The sequence below is a fragment of the Gopherus flavomarginatus genome, chromosome 4 (assembly GCF_025201925.1).
Source record: "Gopherus flavomarginatus isolate rGopFla2 chromosome 4, rGopFla2.mat.asm, whole genome shotgun sequence".
Lineage (NCBI taxonomy): Eukaryota > Metazoa > Chordata > Testudines > Testudinidae > Gopherus > Gopherus flavomarginatus.
In genome coordinates, this window is record NC_066620.1 from 104,909,097 (window position 1) to 104,920,149 (window position 11,053).

The following is an 11,053-nucleotide window of genomic DNA, read 5'->3' on the forward strand; positions in this document are numbered from 1 at the left end:
ACCTGTTGTCCTGACCCACTGACAGTCCCTTTTGCCTTGTGACTTGGCCCTCTCTTCAGGTCACTTTTGGTCTCATCCCTTTCAGGTAAGATAAGGTTTTCACCCAGCAGTCCTAGGATCTCAGACCAGGTTGATGGCCCTGGTCTAGGCCCAACAGTCCTTCTAGCCCTTTGTGTCTGAGGTCTTCCAGTTAGTTTTCCAAGCGATGTTGCAGGGAAAACCAGTCCATCCCTCTACTCCGGGTTCTGACTCAGCTACTCTTGTAGCAAGCAGATGAAGTATCTGGTCAGACATCTTGCTTCTTCCATGGACTACTTCCTACGCTGGCCCACCTTCTTCTCGGAGGGCTCATATTCTCAGTGGGGGTCTGCTCTGGAGCAAAACCCTTAGTCCTCGTTCTCAAGGCCACAAAGGAAAGCAAACTAATTTAACATAAATAAAGAGCAGTACCAACTTCTCTGTCCTATCATGATCCTCCAGCCATTTGTCCTATCACTCTGTGCCCATAGGAAAGGCTGTGATTTAGTCATGGAATCCGTGACTTCAGCCACTGCCGGCTGGGAGCTGTAGAGTGTAAATAAAACATTAGGGAAATCAGGTTTCAGGATGAATCTCTATGCTTATCTCATCCTATATAGGAGTATATAGGAGTCATTACAGGCTACAGATTTACACTGCTTCCATACAACAGAATCAGTGGTCCAGAAACAGGCAAGCACAAACTGGGAGGTATCAGCATCAGTGTTACGGACATCAGCAATGGCCCTTGTGTACTCCGTAGCTGAGTACTGTGTACTGGTAAGGACCAGAAGTAGCCATACTCAACTTGTTGATGTTGAACTAAACCTGCAATGCAATCACTAGAACCCTGAAGTCGACCCTAACACCTGGGCTGCTGGTGGTGTCACACATTGCTCCCTCAGCCATTTGCTGCAATGCCACAATCCTCCGGGAATTCCAGAGGATCATGGAAAATGTACGTCTTCCCATCTACCAGGACCTTAACATCATTCTTCACTATCACTCGCAGTCGCCTAAGCCCTTTTGGACCCACATATTTAACCTTCAATAATGCAACTTCAAGCTTGATGAAGCCTGGAAAGCCAAATGGAGTTCACAAGAAGTCACAAATAAACACCTTATGACAGACCTGATGCAGAAGATCCCTGGTTTTGATCTCCCATGAAGCTCATGAGCTACTCTAAACCATATCCACACAAACCATGGTAGATGCGGATACTTGCTGCACAAATAGAAAATTAAAGACTCTCCAATATGTGACTGTGATCACACAGAACAGACCATGGATTATAAAACAACTCACAAATATGAAAGAGGCATCACTGTAATACACTCTGCTACTCCAGATGCAATTATCTGGCTTAACCATCTGAACATAAAATTATAGCTGTTGCTCTATATTTACATCAGCCATACAAAAGAAGAAGAAATGGATGACAGCTTCAATTTTAACTATTTCCAAGGCTCTGTTTCACACCAGCCCATTTCCCCCAAGTTTTTAAAAGTGGTGCACAGGGTGCAACTGCAATTGATTGTCAATGGTTTTTATGCCAGTAAATGTTTACATAACCCTTTAAAAGGGTAGGTGCTCACATTTAAACCAACAGTGAAGGTGGTGTGTGAACAAGTATTTTAACTTACAAAGCAAATTAATAATAAAAAAAATTTTAATGCAAGATCATAATTAAGAGAGTGCCTAAATCAAATGACACAAATACAGGTCACCTCATACATCACTAGCTGACCTGAACATTACAACCACTGACATAGCCTCACTATGGACTGTTGATCTGATAATACAACTCAATAACCTACTGTGACTCAACACAAAAAGAAATAATGAGGAATCATATTTAAGAAGTTGCTTCAAGACAGTCTGATAGCACTGGCAAGGCAATATACTGCCATGCAGACAATTCTGGTTCACAACTAGACATGGGTCTCTTGTTCTCCTAGCCAGTGGAGAGTTACTACATCAGGTCTCCTAGTGAGTGGGATCATGCCTGTATGCAGAGCACACCTTAATGAAAGTTAAATACCAGCATTCCCTTCTCAAAAAGGAAAGCACAGTCACTTTGTGATGGGGCTGGGACAGCAACAGAACAAAAAGGGATTAAAATATGACATCCATTAAAAACCTAATGTAACCTTTATTCTCATAAAGTTACCCTAAAGGGCAGTCTCCATCCTTCAAATGAGAATCAATTAGCATATAATTATTATGCAGGAATGAATGAAAACTTCACCCATGTTCTCATATTATACAAATATTTAGATGGCATTTATGACTGTACTGTCATTCAAACACTGGCTACTACAGAAATATGGATTTACTTTATAAATTCGATTATCTTCTCTTTTCTGATAGACAGTGTTCTAAGTAATGGGACTCTATTTAATATCCTTTCTCCCATTGTGTCTGCCTTCTGCAGTGTGAGGTCTCATCTTAATGTCACCTCATATCTGCTTATTGGACATTTTAGCAAGACCAAAACTATAGCTTTCTAGAAAAAGGAGTCCATGCTGACATCAGGCTACCAAAACTAAACGAGCCCTGTTTTCTGTGGCTCTCATTCAGCAGTATGTGTGTCCAACTACCACACTACATGTGCTGCTTTTCAGAGCTCCCACACTGTAACATACAAGTTGAACATACTTCTATTGTTCCAGGCCTTTAATTCAGAGATAAAGCAAAACATACTAACTGATGCAAAGTCTACTGCTTTTCCAAAGCTAAGTGAGGACATCCTTTTCTAGAATATGCTCCAGCCTCATAAACCTCTTCTGTAACCATGTTGTTTGGACTTTGAACAAATATGAATAGCAGGAAGGAGTACAAGAGTTTAAACAACAGTAGCAACAGAACGGTATGTCATGATGTCAGAACATGCTCTGCAATTACCTACCATATTTATGAGACACATGTATTGCTCAGTGCTATCACATACTCCTCATTCAAAATTGTGTTGGCGCGCGCACAGATTCTGCTCTGAATAAAAAAGGACCTTCATTAAACAATTATTTAAAAAATGGTTATTGCACCACAAAGTGACAAATTAATTTGACATTCTTGAATCCTCGAAACATATTTTTTAAAACATTAGAAGAAAAGAGCTATATGGGAAACAAAAGTTAGTGTTTTACTCTGAATATATACAGCCACTAATCCTATGAACCTACTAAGCCCTTTTCATATCCCTGGAGACAGTGGGAAAGAATTAAAGCTATTTTATATAAGAAAAGCATCAGTCTGTCTCCCTGAAGGGGGGCAAAAAGTGGGGATCAGAACTGTATAATATCTTCACATGCACAGGGAATGTAAGGGGATATTAACAACGTTCTTTTAAAATACTTTCTATGATCTGTAAGAAAGTTAGTGATTAGGTTCTCTTCAACACAAAGAATAAATCAATACCCAAAGATGGGAGGAAATAGTCTGGCGGATGTAGATATTCAGAGGAAAGTATGATATGCCATTTCTTCCCTCTATTACACCCAGGACGATCAGTCAGAACAATGAAATCTTAATAGCAGTGGAATTCTGAAAGAGAAGTATACATTTAGTCAAAATGATTTTTGGACAAAGATTCAAATTTAGAATAAGATTATTCAGGTACTACAGCATGAAGCATTCTTTTGCCAGAAGGGGCATCAAAAACTTCACATTCAGCTTATAATGTCTTGAAAACACAAGTGTATGTCTTTTCTGCCCATGTTGTACATGTGACTATTGCAGAGGGGCCTTAAATCAACCAAAATAAGTTTTCTGTGCCTCCAGTATGTAAGAGTTTAGCCATTCACTTGCTGAAGATTTGGTAGTTTTCTTCTCTCTCACTGCCAGACAGAAAAGGACAAGAAAAGAGTCTGGCATTTGGAAGAACTTGGACCTTTCAATGTATACTTTTTAACTTTTTGTGAAGTGTATATACACCCGAGGAAGAAACGTCTCCTGTGGTTAATAAAAGCATTTACTCAGATTTTTAAAAAAATAATATATAGATATAGATATAGATATCCCATGGAGTCCTAGACACAATTTTGTCCATGCAGAAGACACAATGTTGTAATTCCACTGAAAAGTCCTTACTTCTGAAGATCTTATAGAGTAAATAACCAGAGTCAGGAAGAGTATCTTGAATGCTAGATTTCAGAGTAGCAGCTGTGTTAGTCTGTATCCACAGAAAGAATGGGAGTACTTGTGGCACCTTAGGAACTGAACTCTGAGATGCAACTGAAGGCTTTAAGGCTTGTAGAATAATAATTTTTATTTATGTAGTACTTTTCCTGAGAGAATCTCAAAGGATTTCACACAGCTAAAGCACAGAAAAACGCCAAAGTTCATGGAGCAAATAAGCAACAGTGAAACATGGGATCTAGGTCTCCTCACAATCTCCTGCTCTAACCTCTAACTTTACCTCGCCTCCCTTAAAGGAACCAGATCAAGCTTTCAACAGGGTGGACTCTTGGATCTTTTGTGCCACAGCTTTTAATTATCTTTAAAATGCATGAATGAATGGGAAAAAAGGAGCAGGTTTATTCACTAAGACACTGGCATGTCCAGGGTGTTCAACAATTCCATTATTGAATTAGAAACCAAAGGACCAGTATTGAGAAAGCTTAGCAGCTATTCTTTATTTTTTGGAAGTGTATTATCAGATAAACTTTAGATAAATTTACATATGCTATATTTGTAGAGTGATTTCTGAAGAGTTTGAAATGACTGAGAAAGGGGAAAAAAATATTCTAATAGTTCCCTTGCAGCATCCAGGATACTAAAAAAAGTTTGTCTAAATTCTTAAGTATTTCCTAGCAGGTCCTTCCAGCCAAGGAAGGGAAGGAATCTACTGAGTCATCAAGTGCAAGAACTAGGGTCTCATCTGTGAGCACGGCATACTATTAAAGACCTTTCTCTATCTTCCATGAAATTCTGGAAAGGAGAGAATGCATAGAGAAGTTCCTGTATTCAGGACTAAGACAAGGAAACAAGAACCATGGTATCTTCTGCCTCCATCTACTAAAAAGTCATGTGATTTTGTTTGAAAGGTCTAGAGTGAGGTCACCATTTTTCTCTGTCCGTAGCTGTCAAACACAATTACGGAGACTCCATGCTGACTGATTCACTTGTTAACAACTCAGTCTGCTATAGAGCAGAGTTCCTCTTATTCGAAGAGCTGAGATAGAGAATACAGTTTTCTATTTCAGGTGAATAATAGCTTCTCAAACTAGCACAATGCTGCACAAGGATATTTACTTAACAAAGTTTATTTTTTTTTAATTAATCCTGTTAGAAATGTTCCTGATTCAAATATTGCTAACAAACTCCTATGGAAATATTAATGAGACTCAATAGGTCACACATTTAACCACATCTTCAGAACCATAGGGTGGAGTGGGCTTGTGCACTAGTTTGTCACTCTGAAGACCCGAGTTCAAACACTGGGTAAGGTCACAAGTAGAAATAAATTTTGTGATCTCTTCCTAGTACTTTATGGACAGCTCTGTTTCTCCACAACAAGATCAAACAGCAATTGATGCTCAAGGAAGGAACAAGCTGGCCATGGAATAGCAAAGCCTTGTGTGAATCAGCCACCCACCTAAGCAAGGTAAGTTACACCAATCTAAGCACCGGTCTGGACACTGCTATATTGGCGGGGGAGCTTCTCCCATCAACATAGCTATTGCCTCCCATGGAGGTGGTTTTAGTATGCCAGCGGGAGAGCTCTCTCCTGTCAGAATAGAGCATTTTCACCAGACATGCTACAGTGGCACAGCCCAATAAAAACGGGGGAAAGGTGCATTTTTTAATGCTACCATATGTGCTAAATCCTGATATTTAAACAGTCATCTAATGTGCTAAAAACATACCTTTTATTCCAGGTGCAGACATGGCCATAATGGACAGATATTAAATGGTAAAGCTGTAGGAAGGCGTCACACCCATCCCACACTATGCATAGATCTAACCAATACTGATTTTAAAACTTGGAGCAGTTCAAAACTATTCACTAGAACAGTATTTTAAATGGCTTAACTACTCAATGTAGACATGTCCAAAAAGCATTAAAACAGGTGAATAATATTCATTACTAGGTAGTCGCATGATTTGTAAAACATTTTGACCCCATTCAGTTTTGAGAGTTAAACGAGGTTACCTTTTAAATTTAAAGTGCCTTAGAACCCTGTTTAAAACTGCATCATGTAAAAATTTTAATAGAAGCAACGTTGAGGCCCTCTCGTGAAAAGGAATTTCCCACATAAATTGGTAGAGAAATGTCTAAAAACCTAATCATACCTTGATTTAACTTGAAATTTGACTGATTTGATTCTTTAAATTAGCTACAGCAGTCAGTATAACTCCAGAGTTAGAAATATGCAACGAGTAATAATGAAACACTAGAAGGATTTCATAACCTAAAAATTTACTTAGTATTTACTAGTCAGAGGCCAATACAAAAGACAAGGGGAAATCCCACCAATTAGATTCAGGACAATGTTGTAGAGAGACTTCTCATTTAGCTGAAAGACACTCTACTTCAATCTAAATGGTACCAGAGTGTGTGGAGACAAAAAGATAGGTCTGTTACTCAATATTTTCCCTTAGGGTCCATTTTTGGGTCCTGTTCCCCTATGAGTTGCTCTGAGCCATGTTTCTGTTCAGAGTATTCATTAAATCATCAACAGTGAAATATATTCTTGTCAATTTCATTGCCCTCTGCAAGGTTCTGACTAACAGTGAAATCTAACAAAAGGTCCATTTCCCTCTCTTTCAGAAGGCTATTAGCAGCAGATTCAGGCCTATGCACTCAGGAAGACAAACTTTGTTTTATATTTGGAATGCTTCCCCTCTCTAACAAATAAACAAACAAAAACAAGTGAAGATTTAAATTCTGCAGAGACTGATTGATCCCTCCATTCCAATTCAGAGAACATTTCCGTGTCTTTAGCAAGTGGATTTTTCAAGCCCTCATTAGCCAAAGCTTTACCAGCTAGCTGTTTCAGATAAGAACCATATTCTAAAATATTTTTCTCCATTTCACTAGTTCAGTACAACTGTTTCAACATTTCCATTAAAGTATCAAAAGGAGTAAAACAAAACATTTATGTTTACACTGCTGCTCTAGCTAAACTTGCTTGTCCTCCAAGAATACGTACTCTTGCCTACTAAAAAGCAAGCACACTCATAAGGCCACTATTACACTGATATTAGACAATTAATTCCCTTCTTCATTTAACCACTTTTACAGATCACCCTCACTATAATCATACCAATTCCATGTATTGCTAATTTATTTATAGGAAACAAATAGCAACCTAACTGTAAGATATATTTTCAATAGATAATTAAATACATACTATTTACATATAAGGATATTTTATTAAAACTATCCTTATAATATGATGCTCCCATGAACAACACACTATTTATTCATCAATAATTATAATAAAATGTCACATTTGTATGTTTTTATACTTCTTACCTCATTCAGTTTATATCTAAAATTCTCTCCTCTCTGAATCTCATATAACAATTAACTTCTTGTAAATATAACTTAAAATGAAGAGAGAGCATAAAAAGGACTGAAAAAATCCATTCATATTTGTAATGTTGTATTTCATTTTTAGTTGAAGGAGGTAGCGCTACCATGTTACTCTAACTCCCAGAATACTATATGCAGTAGCAAGGAGTAACAAAGTAGCAGCAGCAACAAAAAGATGAGATTTATCTGCAGTTTATAAAGGGATTAACTTATTTTTCCTAGAAATATGATTTGAAGATCCAGAAATGTCAAAACTTAAGTAGATTTCAGGATAATAGGGGAATGTAGTCAATTGAATTTCCTATTAAGTGATGTTCAGGCAATTCCAATCTGTTTTTGGAAAGACATTTAGGCCCCGTCTCAACCAAATAAATGCAACTAAATTTTTATTTAGTTAGCACTGTTAAGCACAGAAGAACACAGTTATTGTTGACGTATGCTACAAATTCCATATGCTAGTTTGAAATGTACAAGTTACTAAGTGTTGATGATTTTACTGTTAGAAGATCAAATGGTACTGCTAAAACAATCTTCTGGTGGCTAAAAACAAATGGCAAATAATTACAGCATTAGAAACCAGCTCCCCAGAAGTAAATCCACAAACAAGCATGAAGCCAACATTTCCCTTTGGAAGATTTTCAAATCCAAAAAGACACCACCACCACTATCTTTAACACATCCTAGTACAGGCCTCGATTCAGATTTGTGTTTAACTGCTGTAAAAATGCCAACGCAACAGAGACTTCACAGACACATATACCAGTCCAAGATAGTGGAAACTGAGGACCCATACATCACAGCACTGGCATATCCTCAAAAGATGTGTGCACAGACACAAAATAGACAGAACCCAACAACAGCAACCAAGACTTTTCCCTCTTCCCTCTCCTTCAAGTGCAAATGCATACCTGATTTCCAGAGTGCTTCCTCACACTAGCTCCAGTAAGATAGAAGAATAAGCCAGGACAGGACTCCAATTAGCAGCACAGTGATTTTCTTTTTATAACAGAATGAAAGGATACAGTCTTAAAGCTCCAGTCTGAGTCCCGATTGCCAGTATCCTCTGAACAGGATCAAATGCCAAGGCTGAAGGCTGATAGGGGAAACCATGGCGTACGGTCTAACAAGTCAGAGCAGTGAAGTAAGGGTGGGTCAAGCAGCAGACCAAAAATAAATAAAATCAAGAGTGTATTAGGAGGAGGGATTCAGTTTTAATTGCACTTCAGTAAGGAAACAAGCATTTAGGAAAAAAGATTAGATGCAAAACAGCACTTTACCCTGAATTCATTACAGAAAGATTCTCTGCCAGAAATTATTTCATTCATCCTTGAACATGAAATAAAAGATTGTTACTAAGAATGGATTTGATTTTTACCTCTTTTCTTAAAAAAGCCACCAACTACTTCCATTTCATTTTGTCCCTTCCCCTAGTCTCTGGCTTCTTGTTTATAGCTGTGTATAAGGCATTCCACTATTAAAATATGAGATGTTTCCTGGGAAGCTTGACAATGCAGCCAGCACTGTAAATTAAACTATTACAAATCATTAGAACTGCTCTTCAGAGAGCCATCCCCATTTCTCTCAAGCAGGACACAGTGCATCCTCTCTCCAGGATAGCACTTTAAAAGAAATATCACATCCTCCCCAAAACCAAGACTTAATATTGAGCTATTGGAATGGCTACCTTTTCTGACTAGCTAAGATTTTAATTACCACTTGCGCAGTTATCAAAAACTGTACTATAGGACAATAATTGATTCAAATTAATGAACTGTGCTATTTCACTGAATGACTCACTTTTTCACACAAAAATATTAATAGTGATCTAACCTTGATCACAGCTATGCAAATGAAAAAATAAAACCATACAAATGCTAGCTTTTCTATTTTAAAAAAATCTTATATTAAAATTACAAACATAAATGTACAGATCCCAGTGTGGTGATTTAGGATCTCAAAAATGCATACACACACAGGTTTTACTTTAATGAAGTTAAATAGGTTATGTTAAACAGCGATGCCTCTCAACTTTCAATAATTTTGAAAGTGATAAGGGATTACAGTGTAACCGTAAACAAGGCCACTTAACTCAACACTGCTTTTCCCTTTCCAGATCCCTTGCCTCTTTTAAATTGCTGATAAAAATGCATGGCACACTAGATAAAATGTAAAACAATATACACAGACAAGTCCAACCAAATAACAAGTAGGCCCTGGATATTGTAAAGATAAAGATGGGTGTTAATATTCAAATTAGTTTTTATTCCTCTTGGTGCAGCTGCTGGATTAATTTGCTGCATCATCCTTTTATAAATGTATAGACCTCAACTGCAATAATTATACCAGCAATGAATATTAACTTCTCTCCCACCTCACACTGAGAATATCAGAAGTGTCTGCTTGATAAACTCCAACAAATTCAGCATAAACCTCCACAGCCCATTTTAGGTGCAAAAGGATAAATGCACTTCCAAATAACATGAAGGGTTAGGTTCCCCATACTTCCACTCCATCACTCAAATGCAACAACAATCAGACTTCTATTATACCCAGGTATCATAACTCTCCTCCCTACTTTCCACTTTCCCCCTCCCCAGCTTAGTCTGAACAGACACAGTACTATGTGCATGAAATAGCTAGCCTACAGGCAAGAGAATCAATCCAGAAATTGTCAAGAGAGGGAAAAAATGATCACGCAAACCCTTTATAACTCCCGCAGCATTCCCTCCCCATCCCCAAAGAGTGGAGGGGTTCAGATAATTGTAGGTATTGAAAACCAAAGAGCCCAAAGCCTGCAGAGCCCATCATGGCTTCACTATCTCCCCCAGGGCTGCGACCGGGGCTCCTGGCTGCAGTCTTCACCTTGCAGAGCTGGAAGTGCTCGGACTGGAGCGTCTCCGGGACGTCGCTCTCCCGGTTCCCGGACTGCTGTTGCTGCGAGGAGGAGGAAGCCGAGGAGGAGGACGAGACCGCTGTCAGGCCGTCCAGCACCTTCCTGATGTTAAATTTCCTCATGGTCTCGGCGGCGGCGGCGCTCCCCTCTTCTTCTGTCTGCCGCCGTCTCCCCCTTCCCGGGCGCTCCCCGCAGCCTCAGCCCCCGGCTCACGGAGAGGGAAGCGGAGAGCCCTGCAGCGCAGGCGGCGCGGGGCGAGTGGCGGTGCTAGGCGAGTGGTGCTGTCCAAGCGGGTCCCCTCATCCACAGGAGCAGGCGGACCCAGGCAGGCGGGGAGCCCGTCAGCCGGCAGGGGAGCAGGGGGAAGCCTGGGCGCGGTGCGGAGACGGGGCACCCCTGGAAGGTAAATCTGCTCCCCCCGCCTGCTCCTCTCAAGGCCTCAGATGACCCCCTCCCCCCGACCCGGCCCCCCTTCCTGCAGCTGCCGAGGCCCCAGACGCGCACACAGCCTTGGCCCCGCTCCGGGCCCTTCCCGTTGCCGAGGCCCCTGGCCCCCGCCTGAGGCTGCCTCTCGGTACAGCGGCGACGTGACAGCGATGGC

At 39.9% G+C, this 11,053-nt stretch overlaps 1 protein-coding gene across 4 annotated transcripts in view; it reads right to left on the reverse strand.

Annotated features, from left to right (window-relative positions):
- Positions 1 to 10,760, reverse strand: part of STXBP5 (syntaxin binding protein 5) — a 178,846-nt gene extending 168,086 nt beyond the window's left edge. For all 4 annotated transcript variants that reach the window (XM_050949484.1, XM_050949486.1, XM_050949485.1 and 1 more), the window contains exons 1-2: positions 10,422 to 10,760; positions 8,582 to 8,679 (exon numbers count right to left, since the gene is read on the reverse strand). In XM_050949484.1, coding sequence (XP_050805441.1) covers positions 8,582 to 8,679; positions 10,422 to 10,574 — 251 coding nt within the window. In that variant the 5' untranslated portion in view covers positions 10,575 to 10,760. The remainder of the gene's footprint in view (positions 1 to 8,581; positions 8,680 to 10,421) is intronic.
- Between the last annotated feature and the right edge of the window lie 293 nt (positions 10,761 to 11,053).